At 35.5% G+C, this 23,903-nt stretch overlaps 1 protein-coding gene across 1 annotated transcript in view; it reads right to left on the bottom strand.

Moving 5' to 3' along the window:
• Positions 1 to 23,903, bottom strand: part of SOX5 (Transcription factor SOX-5) — a 50,243-nt gene that overhangs the window by 21,599 nt on the left and 4,741 nt on the right. Inside the window, exons 2-5 of the mRNA XM_051212747.1 lie at positions 13,758 to 14,402; positions 11,216 to 11,668; positions 5,283 to 7,001; positions 1,752 to 1,883 (exon numbers count right to left, since the gene is read on the bottom strand). Of these exons, the coding sequence (XP_051068660.1) occupies positions 1,752 to 1,883; positions 5,283 to 7,001; positions 11,216 to 11,668; positions 13,758 to 14,291 (2,838 nt within the window). The 5' untranslated portion in view covers positions 14,292 to 14,402. The remainder of the gene's footprint in view (positions 1 to 1,751; positions 1,884 to 5,282; positions 7,002 to 11,215; positions 11,669 to 13,757; positions 14,403 to 23,903) is intronic.

The raw sequence follows: 23,903 nt of genomic DNA, 5'->3' as shown, positions 1-23,903 counted from the left end.
TATAATTTGATTGACAATTGCTTATTACTGATATTATCTCTTTGATTCATTCATTTTAACAGTAATGTCAAAAAGAAATATGAATACAACTTTATGTCAAGTTTTAATTTGTGCTCCAATCAAACATGTACTAAACAATGTAAGAAAAAAAAGGGGTGGGGTTGAATCGAGGTATATACAATACAAATTTGATGTAATTCACAATGATATCATGATTTGGTTGAAATGAGAGATATTAAAATTGTTGGATTGTGGTCGACTTAGTGGTCTAAAGGTTAAGTGTTCGCATATGAGACTGAAAATTTTGGGTTTGGAATCCGTTTGGTACGGGATCGTGGATACAAACTGCTGAGGAATCGTATATTAGGACGAAACAACTGCTCAATGCTTCCAGGTTTTCCATAGTGGTCTAGCTTTAATTGACTCATGAATTTAACTATTAAATATCGTGCTTAATATTTCAAAAGTTATGATATGTCTTGTAAATTATTATTGATTATCCAATTTATTTATTTAAGCACATAAACATTGGTACAAAGAGGCACCAACTAGATATGGCTGGTATACTTTTCGGGTGCCCAAATAGAGGCAGGTGATTTCCTTAAGGGAACACACCCAGAGCGTTTGACCTAAAGATCTAATCCACAAGGCAGTGGAGCAACGTCAGGGGATTCAGTTCCATGGTAGCGGGTAACAAACAATTGGTTGATACGCCTTTTTCTTCCTCAGGATCGTGGAGACCATGTGCATCATTAGTTTGGAATTAGGGTTTTCCAACTCTTCTAGGTGGATCCTCCATATCCACCAACCTGATTAAAGCGTCGAACATTCGCTATTCGTCCTCTCAATTTCGTAAGCAACACGTCTGGTACGAGAAGGCATTGAGTAGGACTCGCCTGGTTATCCAATTATTCTGATCTCTGCAAGAAAACAGTGTCATTTATCAATTAAACTTTACTTACATGTATGGATCTGATTTTGATCTATGGAACTTGTAAATTCATAACTTTATCTTGATTATTTAAAACGCACCTTAGAAGTTATTTAAATGACCTCATCAATCATTTAGGTTACATAAAGGAATTGATTTCAGTACATTAATATCCTAAGCTAAGTCAATTAATTTATACCTAACAGATAGTTTCTGGTTCACCCTATTATAACACAACAAACCAGCTTCAAAGTGTTCTAAAATTAGATTGATGATGGTATCTAACTGTTGGAATACATGCTAAATTATTCTACTATTCGATATAAATGTCCGCCTACTAATCAAGGCTAAATGAATGTTATAGATTAGTGCGAGAAATTAGGATCAGAATTTACAACTGATGGTAAGGGTGGAGAATAGGATCTATCACAATTGATTGATCACTGGGTGGTGATCAATGTCATGTGTGTCAAGTCCTTCTTTAGTGCAGATCGAATGCTATTGACCAAGTTACAATGTGGCCACCAGTCTAGGTGACTCGACACTACGTGCACTGTATATTGAGATAAGATGATGGTTAGTGGTAGTCAACAGGAAACCTTGTTGACAGGAAACCTTGTCGACTACCTCTAACCACCATTTAATAGGATTTATTGTTTTCATTACGAACTGACATCAGATAAAATGCCAAAATGATATTTAACCAAATCAATGAATGGATGAATTTCGCGCCAAAATCCAAGATCTGTTATCTTCAATCTGATTGGTTTGTTTATAGATTATAGTCTTACCATTATTTCTAGATAATAGGCATACTTACTTTTAAAATTTTTCTTCTTTCATCTCTTGCCCATATCATGAAAGCATTCATTGGTCGTTTAATATGAGAAGATGATTTATCATTCTGTTGATTAGGATTTGATTTAATTGTACGTTGTGATTTAATTTGTGTCTGAAATAAAGTAATACACTCAATATTATTACATAGAATGAAGAAGATACCAATATCAAGTTAGATAAACTTTGTCCTTCAGTACTTACTTACTTACTTACTTACTTACTTACTCATTTACGATTGTTACACCCAATGGAGAATAAGCCGTCGACCAGCATTCTCTGACCCAATATGTCCTAGGCATTCCTTTCTAGTTCTATCCAATTGCTGTTCATTTTTCTTATGTATGTTTCCATTTCTTGACGTAATGTGTTCTTTGGTCTTCCTCTTCACCTACTTTGGCCTTCAGGATTCCATGTGGGAGCTTGTCTATTGACGCAGTTGGGTGCTTTCCTCAATCTGTGTCCTATACACTTCCAACGCTCCTTCCTGATTTCTTCCTCCGCACAGCAATCTGGTTTGTTCTCTCACACAGTACGTTGTTGCTGATAGTGTAGTGTCTGGCAAACAAATCCGAATTATTTTGTGTAGAAATCTGTTAATAAATACTTGTATCTTCTGCATGATGGTTTTTGTGATTCTCCAAGTTTCTGCCACATACAGTAGAACTGTCTTGATATTAGTATTGAAAATTGTGACTTTGATGTTAGTTTACAGTTGTTTTGAGTTGCAGATGTTCTTCAGTTGTAGATATACTGCTCTTGCTGTGCCGATCCGCGCCTTCACATCAGTATCAGACCCAGCGTGTTCATCAATGATGCTGCCCAGTTATGTAGAGGTCTTTACATCTTCCAAATCTTCTTTGTCAAGTGTGATTCGATTGTTGCATGCTGTGTTGTATCGGAGAATCTTGCTTTTCCCTTTGTGTATGTTGAGACCTACTGCTGCTGAGGCTGCTGCTACAATAGTCGTCTTCTGCATTTGTTGTTGAGTGTGCGATAGGAGAGACAGATCATCTGAGAGGTCTAGATTGTCCAGCTGCATCCTATATGTCCACTGTTTCCCATGGTTCCCATCAGATGTTGACGTCTTCATGATCCAGTCGACCAGCAGGAGAAAGAGTAAGGGTGAGAGTAAGCAACCTTGCGTGTCACCGGTCTTTACCTTCGGAATAGATGTTAATTAGTTTGATGGAGTTTTTTCTCCAAGCTGGATTGTTCGATCATGGAGCTTTCATCCTCAGCTGATGACGTCGTTCAGGAGAACGGTGAAAGCTCCACGACCAAACCATTCAGCTTAGAGAACAAAACTTTATCAAAATCATCCACCTGTACTACAAATCTTCTCTATCATCTCAAAGTATGTCAATTATATCCAACATAGTTATAGATACTGATTGACCCCTAATGGTGATACTCAACATAAACTGACAACAATTAAGCAACTATGAGAGTCGCAATATGCTGAACAATGAAGTTACTCTATATTCAAAGTTCTCAATTGTGATCATTATGGCAGACAGATTTTGGATTCATACTTTGATCATTGATTAATTAGATGTTATTTTCACCATTTACATTTTGACTTATTTTCAATTAGTGATAATCCAGTAAAGTATACTACTATTCTTCGTTAGTGAAAGAAATAAGGGTAATTAATCATGAAATGTAATAGGTTCTATAAATAGTTTAATGAGCTTCTAGATCTAGAGTGAACATCAATTCTGTGATTCAAGCACATCCAACTGGATTCCACTACTAGCGATTATCCATGACTTAAGGTAATATCAAGACAATCCACACAGGATGTAAATGTCTAAATGTATTGACTACTGAGTCCAAACAACTCAGTGAATAAAGCGATTGGTGTTTTTGAAAACAAGACCTGCTGAGTTTAAAGTCTCGGATCCATGCTAAATATTGCGAAAACTTCCTAGGTCAATCATCTCAAGATGCATATATCCCAAAAGATATTGACTAACTTCAGTAAACAAATATTGATTGATCCAACCTTTTATTTTCAGACCGTGAGTGACTTTTGGGTATCTGTTGGAGTAGTCCAAAAAATTTCTTGCCAAAGACAAGCAATCAGTGTTCACTTGAAGTTTTAGCCAGAAATATCAAGGAAGTGAAACGTCACATGTAGAAGTTCTGATTGGCTGATTGCTATACTGCTACTATGTTTAGTAGCACTCCAGAATCTTCGAGCAACCCAAGAACATTTAAAAATATTATAAAAACCCTATATTTTCTGTGTTAAAATGAACCTTAGGGTAAAGTACTTTTCGCATACTTTGCGTCTTCTTCCGCGTTGTTCGAGTCTCTGTATCGTTCTATCTTGGGGGTTACAGAATAGCTTGGGAAACGAATATAGTGTTCAATTTGGAAGACTATTCAGTATCAAATTGTCAAAATGTTCAAAGAATTCATGAAAAAAATATTTTCAGGTTTACCTAATGTTACCTAAATTGTATATTAAGGAAGATAAGACAGTACTTTTCACTGTTTTGAGTGAGTGAGATTGTGAAGAGTCTGCTCCTTTTCAAAATTCTCTCATATTCTCACGTATATATAGTAACTGTCAGGGAAATCCCACTCATTACATTTCCACAGCTAAGGTGTTATTTACAAACAAAAAAAATAAGATAAAAACTGAAAGTTCTGAGCTTTCACCAAGTTAGTGTATACAGAGAATTCACTTAGGGGGGGGAGGGGTGAATTGAAAAACCTTGATTTTTAACCAATGATACATATAGACTTCAAAATCTTGAAAGGATCGAATAACATGTCAATCTATTGTAATCATTGACTATTGTTAAACTGAATTTCCTGACATATCTCCATGACCTTTATCGATTCGATCTCCAAGTCAAGTCTCATAGGATACTCCTTTTAGTAAACTATCTACTTTAGTTTAAACACTTGGGCAGTATCCCAGATCAAGTATAAATTTAATTTTTTTGATTGAGATCATGAACCGATTAATGTTAGACCAACCTTGGAAACCTGGAAGCACTGGACGGCCGTTTCGTCCTATCGTGGGACTCCTCAGCAGTGCTCATCTACGATCCCGCCCACGGGGTTGGAACCCAGGGCCTTCGGTCTCGCGCGCGAACGCTTAGCCTACTGAACCACTGAGCCGGAATCCAATGGTGTTAATGTCTAACCTCAACCAATCCACGAAATTGCGCGACCATCTTCCATTTTACTGAGGTAGACACTTGTTTCTACCCGACACGGATTAACTCCACTGGTCACAACTTCTCACTAGAACTCCGAGAATTTTCTGACGAAGCTAGTCACTAATGAGCACACGGTAATTATCAGTATAGTGGTTGTGGGGATTGTTAAGTTTTTGATTGAAATCACGAATCGATTGATGTTAGACCACTAATGAAAATCTGGAAGCACTGAACAGCCATTTCGTCCCATTGTGTGGGACTCGTCAGCAGTGCGCATCCATAGTCCTGCTCCTTTGTCTCCTTTGTACCAATGTTTGTATCAATATTTTACCTACTTGATATGATTGAATCGATTGAGTTTTTTGATAAATTTCATAATTGGATTCATTCTCTTCTATCATTTCATCATTTTGATTAGAATAATTTAACTTTTTCTTTCTTTTTATTGATTGATTCATATAATGATGATATTGATTAATTGGATATTGATTATTTCTTTCATATTTAATCATTTCTATATTATTATTATTATTATCATAATTAATAGATAGAGATGATTTATTAGAAATGAGATCATTTTCACTTATACTACTATTATTACTATGACTAATGATATCATCTTCATCATTAGTAGTCGTATTTTGATTGATTCCATGATCATGATCATGATGATGCTGATGATGATGATGATGATTAGGATCATTTGATGGGATCATAGTATTGATTAAATGTAAATTTACATTTATAGGATCTAATTTATTGATTAAATTGGAAGGTGTAAGTTTTGATAAGGATGATGTAATATGTTGTTTAGTTAAATCATTTGAATTCTGTGTTAATGTATATGTATATGGATCATTATATTTTGGATTTCTACCACTACTACTAGTAGTAGTAATAGTAGTACTTGTAGTAGTAGCACTACTACTACTACTACTATCATTATCATTATTAGTAGTATTGATGGTAGGATTATAAAATATTGATTGATTATATGTTATTCCATTAGATAATGATAAATTAGAATTGTTCTCATTTAATATTGAATTATTATTATTATTAGTAGTAGTAATCAATGATGATAGATTAGTAATTGGTGTTTGTGTAATTGACAACTTGGTATCCATGACAATGGTAGTTGCTGGGTTATTATTAATACTATTAATAGTATTACTATGATTATTATTATTACTAAATAAATCAATATTATAACCATTAGTATCATTAGTATGATAAATCGATTGTAATGAAAAACCGAATTGATTATTAGTATCATTATTGATTTCGGAAATAGACTTTAATTTTTGATTGAATGATAGAATACTATTATTATTGTTATTATTATCAAAAGAATGATTGATTGTATTAACTTGATTTGAATAAGGATATTCCAAAGACGATGAAAGTCCCAATACGGTTGCTGCCGCTGCTGCTGCTGCTACCGCCGCTGATGCTGATGCTGACGCTGTTGCTGCTGCTGATGAGGATGATGATGATGATGATGATGGCGACAAATACATTGAAGATGGAAGAGAAGCATTTAAAAATGACATTGAATGATTGTTGTTATTATTATGATTATCATTCTGATTAACTATTGATCCGTTGAATGAAATATGATTAGTTAAATTATTTTCTGATAATGATGTTTGCATGGTTACTGTTGCCGGCATTATTGATTCTTTATTAAATTTAAGTTTAGTTTGATCAATTATTTCATGTAATTGATTAATTGATTTTTGTATAGTAGATGTTTTATCAATAAAATCAATATTATTATTATTATTATTATTTATTAGTAGTTGATTATCAGTAGTATATTCATGATTAGATAATTTTAGTAATTTTTTCATTTGAATGATATGTTCCATTTGTGATTGAATTTGTTGTTGGGATAAATGCTGATGATCATGATCATGATAAAGATCATGATGATGATCATGGTGATCATATGGATTGTCATTTGTTGAAAGTCTTGAATAATAAAATTTTAAATAATTTAACATTGTTTCAGTAATTACATTATTTGATTGTGAAATTGAATTGATATTCATCTATAGTATAAATTAAAGGAGATAATAGTGAAAGATAATAATTATATTTAATACAATTAAAGTAAAACTCCACCTGTAGCTCTTCTAGAGTTACTGCCGGTCCCAAGCCTGGGTAAAGGAGGAGGGTTGGGCATGGGGTTAGCGTCCCCATCCCGTAGAAAACTGACTCGCTAAAAAAACGCTTACCAGAAAAAATAATCCAAACCATTTTAACTCTGCCCTGGGAGTCAGAAGATCTTCATTTAGAAGAATTATCACGCTTCATGATGAAAGCCGAGTTCCTTCAGAAGCCACGAATCCAATGCCCCTTCTAACAACCAGAGCAACAATTTTTATAGGTACATGGAACGTTCGAACAATGTGGGAAACCGGGAAGACCAGTCAAATAGCAATGGAAATGAGGAGATACAACTTAGCAGTACTGGGAATCAGCGAAACCCACTGGACCCAAGCTGGACAGAAAAGGCTAGCTACGGGAGAGATGCTGCTATACTCCGGTCACGAAGAGGACAATGCTCCACACACTCAGAGAGTCGCTCTAATGCTGTCCAAAGTAGCACGAAATGCACTTGTAGGATGGGAATCTCACGGATCCAGAATCATCAAAGCATCATTCAAAACAAAGAAGGAGGGGATCTTAATGAGTATTACCCAATGTTATGCACCCACCAATGATAGCAACGACGAAATTAAAGATCAATTCTACGAGCGGCTGCAGTCAATCATTGAGAAATGCCCAAGAAAGGACCTCACCATTCTAATGGGAGATCTAAATGCCAAAGTCGGAATAGACAACACCGGATATGAAGATATCATGGGGCGACGTGGACTGGGAGAGAGAAACGAAAATGGGGAAAGATTTGCAAATCTATGTGCATTCAACAAATTGATCATAGGCAGCACAATATTTCTACACAAACGTATACACAAAGCTACAAGGATCTCACCGGACCACACTGCAGAGAACCAAATAGATCATATTTGCATCAGTAAAATGTTCCGAAAGACAATGGAAGATGTGAGAACCAGGAGAGGAGCTGACATAGATTCTGATCATCACCTAGTTGTGGCCAATTTAAAACTGAAGCTAAAAAGGAACTGGACAAGTGGACAAACAGCAATACAAAGGTTCAATACAGCATTCCTTCGAGATACTGACAGACTCAATGAATTCAAGATAGCTCTCAACAACAGGTTCCAAGCCTTATAGGATCTACTGAAGGAAGAAGAAACTACTGTGGATGACAACTGGAAAAGTATCAAAGAAGCATTAACTTCAACGTGTCAAGAGGTTCTGGGCCTAAAGAAACACCATCATAAGGAATGGATCTCTATAGAAACTCTGAACAAGATCAAAGAAAGGAAGAACAAGAAGACAGCAATTAATAACACCCGAACACGAGCAGAAAAAGTCCAAGCACAAGCTGAATACACAGAAACAAACAAGCAAATGAAGAGGAGCATTAGAGCCGATAAGAAGAAATACGTGGAAGAACTAGCAACGGCGGCAGAAAAAGCTGCTAGAGAAGGAAATATGAAACAGCTTTACGATACAACGAAGAAACTATCAGGGAAATACAGTAAACCGGAGAGGCCGGTCAAAGACAAAGAAGGCAAGCCAATCACTGAAATTCAACAACAGCGTAACAGATGGGTAGAATACTTCGAAGAGCTCCTGAATAGGCCGGCTCCAAAGAATCCACCGAACATCGAAGCAGCACACATAGATCTTCCTATAGATGTCAATCCACCAACTACGGAAGAAATTAGAATGGCCGTCAGACAAATCAAGACCGGGAAAGCAGCGGGACCCGACAACATACCTGCTGAAGCACTGAAATCAGACGTCGAAATAGCCACAAGCATGCTTTACCTTTTATTCAAAAAGATTTGGGAGGAGGAACAAGTGCCGATGAACTGGAAAGAAGGGCACCTCGTCAAGATTCCAAAGAAAGGAGATCTGAGCAAATGTGAAAACTACAGAGGCATTACACTACTGTCAATACCAGGGAAGGTCTTCGACAGAGTGTTGCTGAACAGGATGAAAGATGAAGTAGACGCCCAGCTTCGAGATCATCAAGCTGGATTCCGTAAGGATCGGTCGTGTACAGACCAAATTGCAACACTACGGATCATCGTCGAACAATCAGTTGAGTGGAACTCATCACTATGCATCAACTTCATTGATTATGGAAAGGCATTTGACAGTGTAGATAGGAGGACGTTATGGAAACTTCTTCGACACTACGGAGTTCCTGGGAAGATTGTCAATATTATCCGGAACTCATACGACGGACTACAGTGCAAAGTCATGCATGTAGGACAGATAACAGATGCATTTCAAGTAAGGACCAGAATCAGACAAGGCTGTCTACTCGATCCATTCCTCTTTCTTCTGGTGGTCGACTGGATTATGAAGACCTCGACATCTGAAGGAAAACACGGAATACAATGGACAGCTCAGAATCAATTAGACGATTTGGACTTCGCAGATGACCTAGCCCTCCTATCGCATACACACGAACAGATGCAGACAAAGACAGCCAGTGTAGCAGCAGTCTCTGCATCAGTAGGCCTCAGCATACACGAGGGGAAAACTAAGGTCCTCAAATTCAAAGCGGAAAACAGCAATCCAATCACTCTTGATGGCGAAACTCTGGAAGATGTAGAATCCTTCACATACCTGGGAAGCATCATCGATGAACAAGGAGGTTCAGATGCAGACGTAAAGGTAAGGATTGGCAAAGCAAGGACAGCATTCCTACAATTGAAGAACATATGGAACTCAAAACAACTTTCAACCAATATTAAAGTCAGAATCTTCAATACGAACGTCAAGACAGTTCTACTGTATGGAGCTGAAACTTGGAGAACTACTACAACCGTCATGAAGAATGTACAAGTACTTATGAATAGTTGTCTACGCAAGATACCCAACATCCATTGGCCGGATACCATCAGCAATAGCCTTCTGTGGGAGAGAACAAACCAGATTCTAACTGAAGAGGAAATTAGGAAAAGACGGTGGGAATGGATAGGACATACATTACGCAAATCGTCAAACTGCATCATGAGGCAAGCCTTAACTTGGAATCCTGAAGGGAAGCGAAAAAGTGGAAGGCCAAAGAACACATTGCGTCTAATAGTATAAGCAGATATGAAAAGGATGAATAACAACTGGAAGGAGCTGGAAAGGATTGCCCAGGACAGGGTTGTATGAATAATGCTGGTGAGTGGCCTATGCTTCTTCACGAGGAGTAACAGGCGTAAGTAATTAAGTACAATTGAAGTAACTAGAGTAAATTAAAAATAAATTGAGATGAAGGTGGGTGGGTGGGTGGTGTTTGTGGAGATTGTAATAATTTTTTAATATTTTTGATTGACATCATGAACCGATTGATGTTAGACTATCATTGAAAACCTGGAAGCACTGGACAGACGTTTCGTACCATTGTGGGACTCGTCAGCAGTGCGCATCCACGATCTCGCTCGCGGGATTCCAAACAAGGGCCTTCGGTTTCGGGTGTGAATGCTTATCCTCTAGACCACTGAGCTCGCCCACATTCAAAGGTGTTAATATCCGACCTCAACCAATCCGTGAAATTGCGCGACCATCTTCCATTGTACTGAGGTAGATACCTATCCCTACTTGACACGGATTAACTCCACTGGTCATGGCTTCTCAATAGAATCACACTGATAATTTTTAATAGTTGAATTAATGAGACAAGTTAAGCTAGATCATCATTGAAAACCTGGAAAGTACTGAACGGACGGTTTCAAATCCCATGAGCGGAATCATGGAGTGTAAGGATAATCAGTGAAAGATATCTATTGACAGTATAATTCAGCAAGGTATCTAGATGGTATGATCAATAAGTAAATTGGTTGAAATTAGACATGAACACCATCGAATGTCTTCTCAATGGTTTAGGGGTTAAGCGTTTTCGTTCAAGACCAACAGGTCCTGGGTTCAAGTCCCATGAATGAGGTCGTAAACGCCCACCGCTGAGAAGTCCCATACTAGGACGAAACGACTATCCAGTGCTTGCAAGTTTTTCATGATGATCTCGATTTAATTAATTCATGAATTCAACTATTAAATTATGAAGATCTCCACAAAACCCCCTTCTGACAAATAGTATTGATATAGATATTAATGGAAAAATGATATACTTATAGAGTATAGTGATTAACTTTCCCTATATACCTACCTTTTCATTAGTTGGTGTAATCTGTTCTAATAACCAATTTGGTAATTCTTTACCATCTGATAATGTTGATAACCAATTCAATGATGAAGTTAAATTCGTTTCAGGAAATGTCACATTACTACTACTATTATTATTATTATTTGAAGTGCTATTTGATCCATTTGATAATTGATCTGATTTTTGTAACCAAGGTATAGGCTGTGGTATTGGAATTACTAAATTAGTTGAAGTATTATTATTTGGTGTTGATAATGAAATTGATTGTTTATCAGGTTTCACTGATTGATCAGGGGAATTCTGTTGATTGAAATGATAAAGGATGGACGAAGAAGATGATGATGATGATGATGAGGATGATGTTTGAGATGATGTAAACAAAGGAGATACATTGATATTTGTCTCTTTATTCAATAGTTTTGGTTGTGTCAGATTCAGTGGAGTTTCATGATCCTGCTACAAAGAAAATTGTAAATTTAGTAAGTGTATGTAAGTTGATTAGGTAAAACATAATGATATACAGATCAATGAAATCATTGGATTAAATCAGTGATTCTGATATGTGTAAATATCAGGTGATTCAAAATGATATTGAAAACGCAACTACTTTAGCCCGTCTATGAGGTGTAGAAGACTTACTATTAGTTTTACAAAAAACATCGAATAATTACAGTGGAGTACCGATAAGGCTATGGTGTACTCCGAGTTATTATTGTTACTAACTAACTAGCATTGTGGTCAAGAGGAGGCGCTATTTGTTGTGGAGGAAGTGACATCAAGTAGAATGTTCTGGTGGATTGGTGTTGGTTGTAGCGATTGTTGTCGATGGAGAGAGGAGGGAGAAACGTACATCTGCTCGAAGGACATCGTATTTAGATGACCCGGTAGGTCGTCATTGCTATGGAGGTCAGCGAATTCGACATTTCGACATGGAGAGTGGCACAGACTGCAGAAAAGAAGGTGGCACATCGAGCAGAACAATCGTAAGAGCTACCGTTTAAAAAGGGGATGAGTGCGGTGTACGCTACTTATATCGACAGACATAAGTAGTGTGCAACACCAAGCAGAAGTGGAAAACCTTGCAGCAGAAGGTTAAGAAGATCGAGTTAAAGAGAATAGAAAAGGAAATAGAAAGGAATCGTGAATTGGAAGAATCATATAGAATATGAAGGATAAATGATGGAAATTCACATATGAAGTTATATGAGGTTATTCTAGCCTCTATATAGACCAATCTATTCATTCTTCTGAAGCCATGTTTTTACCCCGTCACTTATTCACTTATTAATCTTGACTATTTCGTTATATGATCGCATATGTTAATTACTTATCCTATTCATCATGTGTCTGTAACTTGTTTTTGCTTGACTATAAATATCAATTCACTCTTGGTTAAATGGAGTTGGCTTACATGCCTTCTCCGATCTGTTTCGATTCACCCTTTACGTTTCGCTTCATTTTCCTGATTGTCTATTCACATGAATGAGTATATGAAACATACGTATTCAAACTTCATTCTATTATTTGACTTGTTTAATTCTGTCATTTTCTAATGTGATTTAATTCGATGATTATATACAAGGATAACTGGGATGTATATTTTGATGACAAATCATCATACATTATGATTGGAGTCATATTTAAGGTCACGAAAGTCGTGTGCCCGTTGATAACATTATCAACCGTTCCAATCGGCGTTGAGAAAATTCATTCACAGTAGAACTGTTTCTTTTTTGTTGTTGTTAAAAACATATGAATATTTTTTGCTTATAGAAATGATTCAATAATACGAGCTGTTAGGAGAATTATAACATATAATGAAGCTAACGGTATTGGGTTCGAGTCCCGAAGTGAACATCAACTCTGGGATACAGGCACATCCAACTGACAAGTCACAAATAGGAAGAAGTTTCGTCTGTCAATCTGAATTCTACTGCTAGCAACTATTCATCTTTGCTTAGGATGCTTGTGAGCTAAGACAATGTCGAGACAATCCACACAGGATACATATACGCCAACAAGAGACTGGTCAATTTCACTCCTAAACTACAATGGAAAGATTCAAGTAAAGAATACCAAATGAGTTTAAACTTCATCCTATTGCACAAGCAAGTGGCTATCAGAACTCAGTAGATCAGTGGATAACGGGATTGCCTCGATATTGTTCGTAGGCGGCCTATGCTCCTTCACGAGGATAGTGGTTAACAACAATCAAATCCAGGGCGCGCGACACTTCTTTCTATCTGGAGCTCATCAGCCGGATGTACCTATATTTGAATTGAACGGTATTGGGTTTAAGTCTCGAAATGAACATCAACTCTGAGATGTAGATACATCCAGCTGATGAGCCCCAGGTAGAAAGAAGTGTCGCGTGTCATGGATTCGATTGTTGTTAACCACTATCCTCGTGGAGGAGCATAGGCCACCCACTAGCAATATCGAGGCAATCTATACAGGATGCACATATATCAATAAAAGACTGACCAATCATAATCTTGAACATTAATGCAAAGATTCAAACAAACAATACAACAATGAAACTTACTGAAACTGGATCATTGATACTTGAATTTGTTAAATATTCATAAAATTTTATTACATATTCAGCTATATTCATAAGAATTTTTAATTTTTCTTCGTATATTAAATGTTTCGATCGACATATAGTTTCTAATAAATAAAAAATTTTTATCATAATTATTGATGATGTATCATTATTGAATGTTACCGGTGTTGCCGATATCTCTACTGATGAGATTAAGGAGGAATTAGAAGACGAATAGTAGCCAGTAGGAAAACATGATGTATATGTCGATGATGTTGTTATTTCACCAAGTACTGATGTACAATTTGTTGTTGTTGTTGTTAGGGATGGTAGTGGAGGTAGTGGGGGTGGGGGTGGTTGTGTTGCTGTTGTTGTTATGGTAACTCCATTACAACTAATTGGTTTTAAATCTTTATAAATATCTGATGAAAATAAATTTCCTGAATTTTGTATATTTGAACTAAATGCTAACATTGGATTAGGATAAATAGGACATGGTGAAAGAAGATCTATGTATGATGGATCAGCTTTCATGATGAATTACTTTATAAATTATATAATCGTTAATCACTGTTTTAAATTTAATGAATGACAGACTGATAGGAGCTGATATTGTGTATAGTCTATTGCACATGTATTGGATAGCTGAACAATTAGTAAAAAGAATTTAATATCAGATGGGTTTTATGGATATTATAGTAATTTCAATGGTTAAGATCATGAGTCAGTTGAAGCTAGACCACCATGGAAAACCTGGAAGCACTGGACAGTCGTTTCATCCTACTGTGAGACTCCTCAGCAGTGCGCATCTACGACCTCGCCGCCTACGAGATTCGAACCCAGGACCTACTGGTTTCGCGCGCGAGCACTTAACCACTAGACCACCAGACTACTACTGAGGAGTCCCACAATAGGACGAAACGGCCGTCCAGTTCTTCCAGGTTTCCCATGGCGGTCTAGCTTCAACTGACCCATGATCTTAACCGTTGAAAAAGAATTTAGTTAATGCATAGAAATTAACAATAATGGTAATTCGTATAGATAATAGGAATAAATTATTGAAAACTACTTGATGAAAATAATAGTAGTAGAATTTTTTTTAAAAAACAGGGGGGGTTGTGATGATTGTAGTGATTTAATAGTTGAATTCATGAGTCGATTAAAGTTAGACTATCATGGAAAACCTGGAAGTAATAGACTTTCTTTCGTTTTAGCATGAGACTCCTTAGCAGTATGAATCCACGATCCCACTCACTGAAGATAAGGGTGGATAGTGGTGCTATATTGCGAACTGGCTAAAATTAGACATTAACACCAGTGATCTGGAGATTAAGTGTTTGCATGCGAGACTGATATATCTTGGGTTCGAATCCTTTTGTTGTAGGATCGTGAATGTATAGAGATAGATGGTTAACTGGATAGATGAATAGATAGATAGATAGATAGATAGATAGATAGATAGATAGATAGATAGATAGATAGATAGATAGATAGATAGATAGATAGATAGATAGATAGATAGATAGATAGATAGATAGATAGATAGATAGATAGATAGATAGATAGATAGATAGATAGATAGATAGATAGATAGATAGATAGATAGATAGATAGATAGGTAGGTAGGTAGGTAGATAGATAGAACAGAATACCGAAAACGAATTCCTTCTTACTGAAAACAATTCATCTCTTTTCATTTTAATATAAATGCCAAATTTTAATACTACGAGTAACAATACTGTGCAAACAAAACACATACATAAAGAGAGAGAGAGAGGGTGAGTGTGTGTGTGAGAGAGAGAGAGATAGGGAGATAGAGTAAGAGAGAGAGGGAGAGGGAGAAAGAGAAAGAAAGAAAGAAAGGATTGTAGGAGATTTATTTATAGAATAACCAATGTCTCTCCAAAAAAACGAACTGAAGAGAAACCTTCTTATTATTATTATAACAAAAGACAAGTTCTTGTCAATTCATAGTTTATACAAATCTATTCCATACATACCTTAGTTCTTTTCTTTTTTTTTTTACTAAAATGTACACAGTATATTCATCATTTGTACTTAGAATACTATCTTTTCTGTACTAAAACAAATTCCGTTAATATACCTAAGCTTTGTTCGCATGTTCATATAGATATATATATATATGTAAGTATATATCTATGGAAATGTGTGAATATTTCTTGAATTCATAACTATAATCAGGTACTTCTAAGCAATGATGGTTAGTGACTAGCAGTGGAATCCAGGACGAGCGTTTCGTTCTATTTGGGACTCGTTAGCAAAAGCAAGTGGCTATCAAGACTCAATAGCTAAGTGGATAACGAGATGATGTTTGAAGCAAACGGTACTGGGTTCGAGTCCCAGAGTGGATATCAACTCTAAGATGTAGGTACATCTAACTGACGAGTTCCAAATAGGACGAAATGATGCGCTTCAAACTAGATTCCAATGCTAGCCACTATAAAGCTTGTGAATTAAGGCAATATCGAGGCAAAGCACAGTATGCACATATGCCAATAAGAGACTGATAAATTGAGGTCTTAAAACTCAATGGGAAGATACAAGCCAAACAATACCAAGTGAATTTATAATCAGGTACATTAATTAATAATAATATTGATTAACAACGAGGATTTCATGTACTTAAATGAATGGTTGCTATGGTTGTTAGAAGGAGCTTCCGAACGAACTAGGCTTTCATTATGAGGTGCCATAATTCTTCTAAATCAAGACCTTCTAACTTTCAGGGTAGAGTTTAGATGGTTTGAACTATATTTTCCCCTGGTTAATACTGTTTTAGCTAGTTAGTTTTCTACGAGATAGAGTCGCTAACCCCATAATCAATCCTCCTCTTCTATCCAGGTTTGTGACCGCCAGTAGTACCAAGAGGGGCTCCAGGAGTAAGTAAGAATGAAAGCAAAGTATTGATTAACAAAGAATGATCAAATCATCCTTTTATAAAGATAGTGGTTGAAGGTAGTTGACAAGAAATCCTGGACCCGGGTTTCATGCTATTTAGCACTTGTCAGCAAGGAACCTTGTTGACAGGAAATCATGTTGACTATTTCCAACCATAATCTTATCAATTCCAATTCATATCTGACATTCTTCCTTAAACTAACTTTTTCCATTGTGTTCAATATTTAATACAATCGCTAAGATTACGACTCCTAGGTTTTGTTAACATTCCGCCATTTTGCATTCACTGGTGACTATTAGATAGAACAAAATGTTTTTGTTCGTCTCCTAAAACACTATTTTCCATTAGAGTCTGAAGTTTGCATACAATCTTTTAAAGTTTATTTTCTAAACATTTGGAGACCAGTTTCAACAGGTAAATGAGTGTAGAAGTGTGAATACATCTCAGTCCTACAGGAGGTCGGTGACGGCCTGGATAACCCAATGGTAACGTCTCTGACTGTGAAGTTGGGTGATACGGGATCGAATCCGTCAGGGAGCACCAGTCCTCTCAAGATTATAGTACACATTGCTGATGAGTGACAAATAGCACGAAACCCGGGTACAGGGTTTCCTGTTGACTACCTCCAACCACCATCTTATTTCAACATAGTGCACGCAATGTCGAGTCACCTAAAATTGTAGCCACATTGCAACCTGGTCGACAGGATTCCATCTGCACTAAGAATGACTTGACACACATGACATTGATCACCATCCAGTGAACAATCAATTGTGAATACGAAAAATCTCTTTCTTATTCGATAATCTTGATTATAGTTAAGTGTCAATGAAACATTTCCATCATTTTATCAGATATGTCTAAAGTAACTCATAACAACTGCAGTCCCCCTTCATCTAGTTTCCCTTATCATCTAATCACAATTGGCAAGTTTCTATTTCCTGTCTTATTAAATAGGTATTTAATAAATGTCAACGATTGGTATTCTTCTTCAAGCTAGACTTGTTTTACGCTTCTCAAAATGTATTCAGTTTACTACATTAAACAGTTTAATTCATTAATGACACGTTAGATTTATAATTTAATAAATACACTCAAGTTGCATATTCACTGATGTAATCGTTGAATACAGCATGCAACAATTGAATCACACTTGATGGAGAGGATTTGGAAGATGTAAAAACGTTTACATATCTGAGCAGCATCATTGATGAACACGGTGGATCTGATACAGATATGAAGGCGTGGATCGGCATAGCAAGAGCAGCATATCTAAAACTGAAGAACATCTGCAAATCAAAACAACTGTGAACCAACATCAAAGTCACAATTTTCAATGCAAATGTCAAGACAGTTCTACTGCATGAGGCGGAAACTTGAAGAACTACAAAAGCCATCATGCAGAAGGTACAAGTATTTATTAACAGATTTCTACACAAAATAATTCAGATTTGTTTGCCAGACACTACACTATCATCAACAACGTACTGTGTGAGAGAACAAACCAGATTGCTGTGCGGAGGAAGAAATCAGGAAGAAGAACTGTAATTGGATAGGATATACAATGAGGAAAGCATACAACTGCGTCAATAGACAAGCTCCCACATGGAATCCTGAAGGTCAAAGGAGATGAGGAAGAGCAAAGAAAATATTACACAGAGAAATGAAGACGGATATTAAGAAGAATGAGGAACAATTGGATAAAAGTAGAAAAGAAGGCGGAGGACAGAGTTGACTGTTTCGTCCTAGGATGGGACTCCTCAACAGTGTGCATCTACGATCCCGCGCCGAGCGATTCCGACTCAGGACCTGTCAGTCTCATGCACTTAAACTCTAAACCATTGAGCCGGCCGGAATCCAATAGTGTTAATGTCTAACCTCAACCAATCCAGAACTTTCAGTCGAAATTTATATTAAAACTAAAAGAAAATCCTCAATTTCCACCAACATAAAAGATATAATTTATTTATCTGAATTATATTCAGAGATCGTATCATATCGCAGATAGAAAATACTTAAATATTTATGAATATATTAGTGTAAGCAAAGATGGATAGTGGCTGGCAGTGGAATCCAGGACATGCATTTCTTCCTATTTAAGCTTCGTCAACTCGATGTACCTACATCTCAGAATTGATGCTCACTCTTGTACTCGGACCCAATATCATTCACTTCAAACATCATAGTGTTGTCCATTTAGCTACTGAATCATGACAACCACTTGCTTGTGCAATGGATTGAAGTTTTAAGTCCACTTGGTATCGTTTTACTTGAATCTTCTCATTTTTATTTAGGACTACAATTGATTGATATTAGAGTAATACAAAGTTTCTAAACAAAAATTCCGAAATAATTTACTTTATAGACAATAAACTACTTATGTAAAATATCAGTAATATTATTGTCAGAAAATATGAAGAAATCAATTCATAAACGTTTTCACCGTTGTACACACTGTATAAATAATAATTAAAATAAACCATAAACAAAAATCACTTTCCCAACTATTTATAATAATCATAATGATAAAGAATAAATGCGATGCCTTTGTGCGTTCAACAACAACAACAATGACGACGTCGACGACGACAACGACGACGAATACGAAAAAACAATCCACCACTAAGTAAATTCATTTCATGACAGGCATCAAATATTATTTTTATTCTCTCTCTCTCTCTCTCTATATATATATATATAGTGATATCCACTACTGATAATTATGAAATTTAAGTAGTATATTGACGATCAAAACAATATTAATAATAATATATGAATATCATTAGTTTTACCGCTGTCAATTAGAAATGATACCGCTTATATACATCAAGTTGTCGGTCAATTTTCAGGATAAATTCTATGATTGTTTTTTTTGTTGTTGTTGCATAAGCATTCATGCATATGTGTAGGTATATGTATAGATGGAAAGATTACCGAATGATTAAACGAATGTACTTCTAATAGTCTATCCATTTTGAGATTTATTTCAGTGGTAATGGTAATATAAAATCAATTTCAATGATAATACTACTGTTCATTTAAACAATACTAATCAACCAATCATATGTATATTATTGGATAACTAATCTCCCTACATTTATGAATAATGTACTCTTATATATATATAAACGGCCTGGTAACTAAATATATATATATTTAGTTACCAGGCCGTTTATAGTACAATTTATCTGAATGTAACAATCTGAAATTACGTAATACTTATCCTATGTTTGTTTGTTTGTTTGTTTGTTTGTTTTTTTCATTCAGAATAAATATTATGGTTACTAATGAAAAAGAAATTGTTTAATTTGAAATGATTCGAAATAATCTCTATAATTTATTTGATAAAATAAGGTAAGATAATCTAATAGGATCAGTATAGGGGTTGTGGAGATTGTTAAATTTTGATTGAGATCATGAATCGATTGATGTTCAAATTGGAGCTAATCCGTGTCGGGTAGATACAGATATCTACCTCAGTACAATGGAAGATGAGATCGTGAATTGATTGGTGTTGATTGCCCTGGGTTTGAATCCAGCGAGCGCGATTGTGGATGCGCACGGCTGAGAAGTCCCACAATAGGACGAAACAGCCATCCAGTGCTTACAGGTTTTCAATGCTGGTTCATGATCTTAATCAAAATGTAATATGAAATTCAGTCATAAACAGATTAATTTTATCAGTATAGAGTTATGATTATTATTATTATTATTGTTGTTGTTTTCTTTAATGGAGATCATTGGAAATATGTAAGCATTGGATGGTCGTTTCGTCTTATTGTGGGACTCTTTAGAGTTCACGTGAGAGACTGAAAGCCCTAGATTTGAATCTCGTGAGCGAGATTTTTGATACGCACTGATGAGGGGTCTCACAATAGGACGAAATGGTCAATCAGTACTTCTAGATATTCAATAGTGATCTAACGTTAATCGGTTCATGATCTCGATCAAGAATACTTTGAAATTCATTTGTTATTGTTTACTTGAAGCTTATAATACTTTCGACTTAAGACAATATCGAGGCAATCTGTAAAAGATGCATATATGCCAATAAGAGACTGATCAATTGCAGTGTTGAATATCAATGGGAAGATTCAAGTAAAATGATACCAAGTGAATTTATACTTCATCTCATTACACAAACAAATGGTTATTAGGATTCAGTAGCTGAGTGGATAACGTGATGGCGTTTGAAGCAAATGGCACTGGGTTCGAGTTCCGGAGTGAATATCAACTGTGAGATACAAGTACATCTAGCTGATGAGTCTTAAACAGGATGAAACGTGCGTCAAACTGGATTCCATTATTATCCCCTATCCATCTTTGTTTATAAATTACTTTTAATTTCTATTTATACAATAAAGTGAATAGTAAAATTAAATAGATTGTCAGTTTTATTCTCTTATATTCAATAGTCCGTATATTTTTGAACGAGAACAAGGGTGAAGATAACCAAATGTATATGAATACAACAATACAGAATCACTTAGTCAAATCCGAGAACCATAAATGAATTACTTCATTTGCAAAATAATCATCAATTGTCTTAGACTATGTTGTTCTTTCATTTTCATTATCAATCACTCTTTGTTCTTGTTCTGTTCTCTTAGATTTTTCAGCCATCTGTTGTCAGGTATTTCACTTTTGATTGATGATACATACTACTTATATCGGTCGACATCAGTAGAACACATCATACGTATTACTTACTTACTTACTTACTTACTTACTTACTTACGCCTGTGTACTCCTAATTGAGCATAGGCCGCACATCATACGCATACTGTTAACTAAATTATTCAAAAAATGATTATGCAAGTGTATATTATGATCTATTTATATATACTTCTATGTAATGAGAATCTGAATAACTCAGTTGTGTATGCACGAAAATGACATATAGAAGTTCCATTCATCAATATATAATATATAGATCATTACAATTTAATCGAATAAGTATACCGGATAACTTCCAAAGTTGATAAAGAGATAGGATGAGTGTTAGAAAGGTTGGAAGTACTAGACAGCTGTTTTGTCATAGTATAAATCTCTTCAGTAGAGCGAATTTATGATCTCCGGACAAAGGGAATCAAACCCAGAACCTTCGATTTGGCAAAAGGTTGGATTTTCAGAAATGTTCTATCTGAAGTTGTTGTTTGTATTCCTCTGTCTCTATAACCTATTGTTATACATTGTACTTTCCCTAAATTATTGTTCATTGACTACGGATCTATTATTGAGTTCTTTTTCTTTTATGGTATAGTTATGCCGTTATTTGTAATTTCTTAATTATGTTAATATGTGATCAGATCATGAGTAAATTAAATACAACATTAGAATTGATGTACTATCTATTTTAGTCTTCTGAATAGCCATTATGTTAGAAGAAAATTGAGGATCAAAAGAGTTAACTTATAAGTTGTTTCAATGGTTGAGATCATGAATCAATTGAAGCTAGATCATCATGGAAAACCTGGAAGCACTTGGTGACTGCTTCGTCCTATTGTGAGTTCATCAGCAATACACATCCACAATCCCGTCCAGTGCTTCCAGGTTTTCCAAGGTGATCTAGCTTCAACTGACTCATGATTTCAACCTTTGAAACTACCATAATATCCACAAAACCCTTTCTGTTATAAGTTGTTCTTTATTGGTTGATGTGTAAGTTGGTAAATAGAGGGTCATTGATTTTACTGACAATACCAGTTAACTAATCAATAACTGGATTAGAGAGATAGATCATATAAGAGCTTTACCACTATTATAGCCTAGTTACATATGGTCTAATTCAACCAAGACAATCTATTGTTGCTATCTTTTGATTTAACAGGTACATTTGTAAAGCGACTAATGAATGTAGACTGCTGAGTATTATAAACAAAAATTAAATCATATGCTGGACCTATTGAAATTTCCATTTGTATATGAATATCAGTGTTGACTGACAAATGATTCATCAAACTGAAAAGACTAGATTTAGAATTTACAATAACATTCAATTGAAAAATTATATTTTCCGAAGTTTTATCACGGTGATAGTGTGGTGTGTGTACTACTTATGTCGACATAAGTAGTATATAATACCAATCAGTAATAGGATGACTGACAGCAGATGGTTGGGAAGATCGAAGAGGAGAGAACGGGAACAGAAAGTAATGGATATGAAAATGCAGGAACAATGAAGTCTAAGACAATGAATGAACACATTACAAATGAAGTATTGAAGTATGGTTTATCATGTGACTCGTTAATTTTGTACTAAATATAATCCATTGTCCCCATTTGTGTTCACCTTCACTACAACAGTGTTAAAGTTCATGATGTCGGACAGTGAACTATTTTATTGAGAGGAGAGAAACAACTGCTGACAACTGATCAAATGGTTCAAAATATAACCAGTACTTTTTTTATAAAAAACTACAGATCTTCAGTTTGACTTCGGGGAGACTATAATTTATGGACAAACCAATCAGATTGAAGATAACAGATTTCAGATCTTAGCGCGAAATTCACTTATCCGTTTGGCTAAATAGCTTTTCAGCATTATAGCTGATGTCAGTTCGTCACGAAAACCCAAAATCTAATTCCTAGCCTTAACCATTAATTGTAAATCATAATTCTAATACCTCACATTGGTTAATAATCCTCGTTTGGTACTAGTTATTAGGTGAACACCCTCAAGGTCAGTCTAGCGTCGGTTCAAAGATCGTCCATAAATTATAGTCTCACCGATGCTTCTTTTCAACAACAAAAACAAACTATAATAAGATGGATCATTTCATTGGCATTTTGTTATTTATAATTAATTATTCATATGTAACAGGTGTGAGGTAAAAAGAAGTACTCACATTTAGATTACTCATATATTCATACACACATATATTCTTGATTAAGATGATGAATCGGAAAATGATAGGTCATTATTGAAAACCTGGAGGCACTAGACGATCGTTTTGTCCTAGTATGGAACTTCTTAACAATGTGCATCCATGATCTTGCTCGCGGGATTCGAACCCAGGACATTCGGTCTCTCGCGTAAACACCTAATCCCTAGACAACTATATATATTTGTTTTTTTTTTATCTCACTAAATAATTCGAGAAAAACCTTGATAACTTTTGAAAATGTTATACAGTTTCATCAATTGTATTACTTCTATTCATAGACAACCTTCCAATGAATCAAAGAATTTCTCAGCTTTCCCATACGTGTTTAAATCAAGTCAA

This window comes from Schistosoma haematobium, chromosome 3 (assembly GCF_000699445.3).
Source record: "Schistosoma haematobium chromosome 3, whole genome shotgun sequence".
NCBI lineage: Eukaryota > Metazoa > Platyhelminthes > Trematoda > Strigeidida > Schistosomatidae > Schistosoma > Schistosoma haematobium.
Note: the sequence above shows the minus strand (reverse complement) of the source record. Positions and strands in the feature narration are given on the sequence as shown.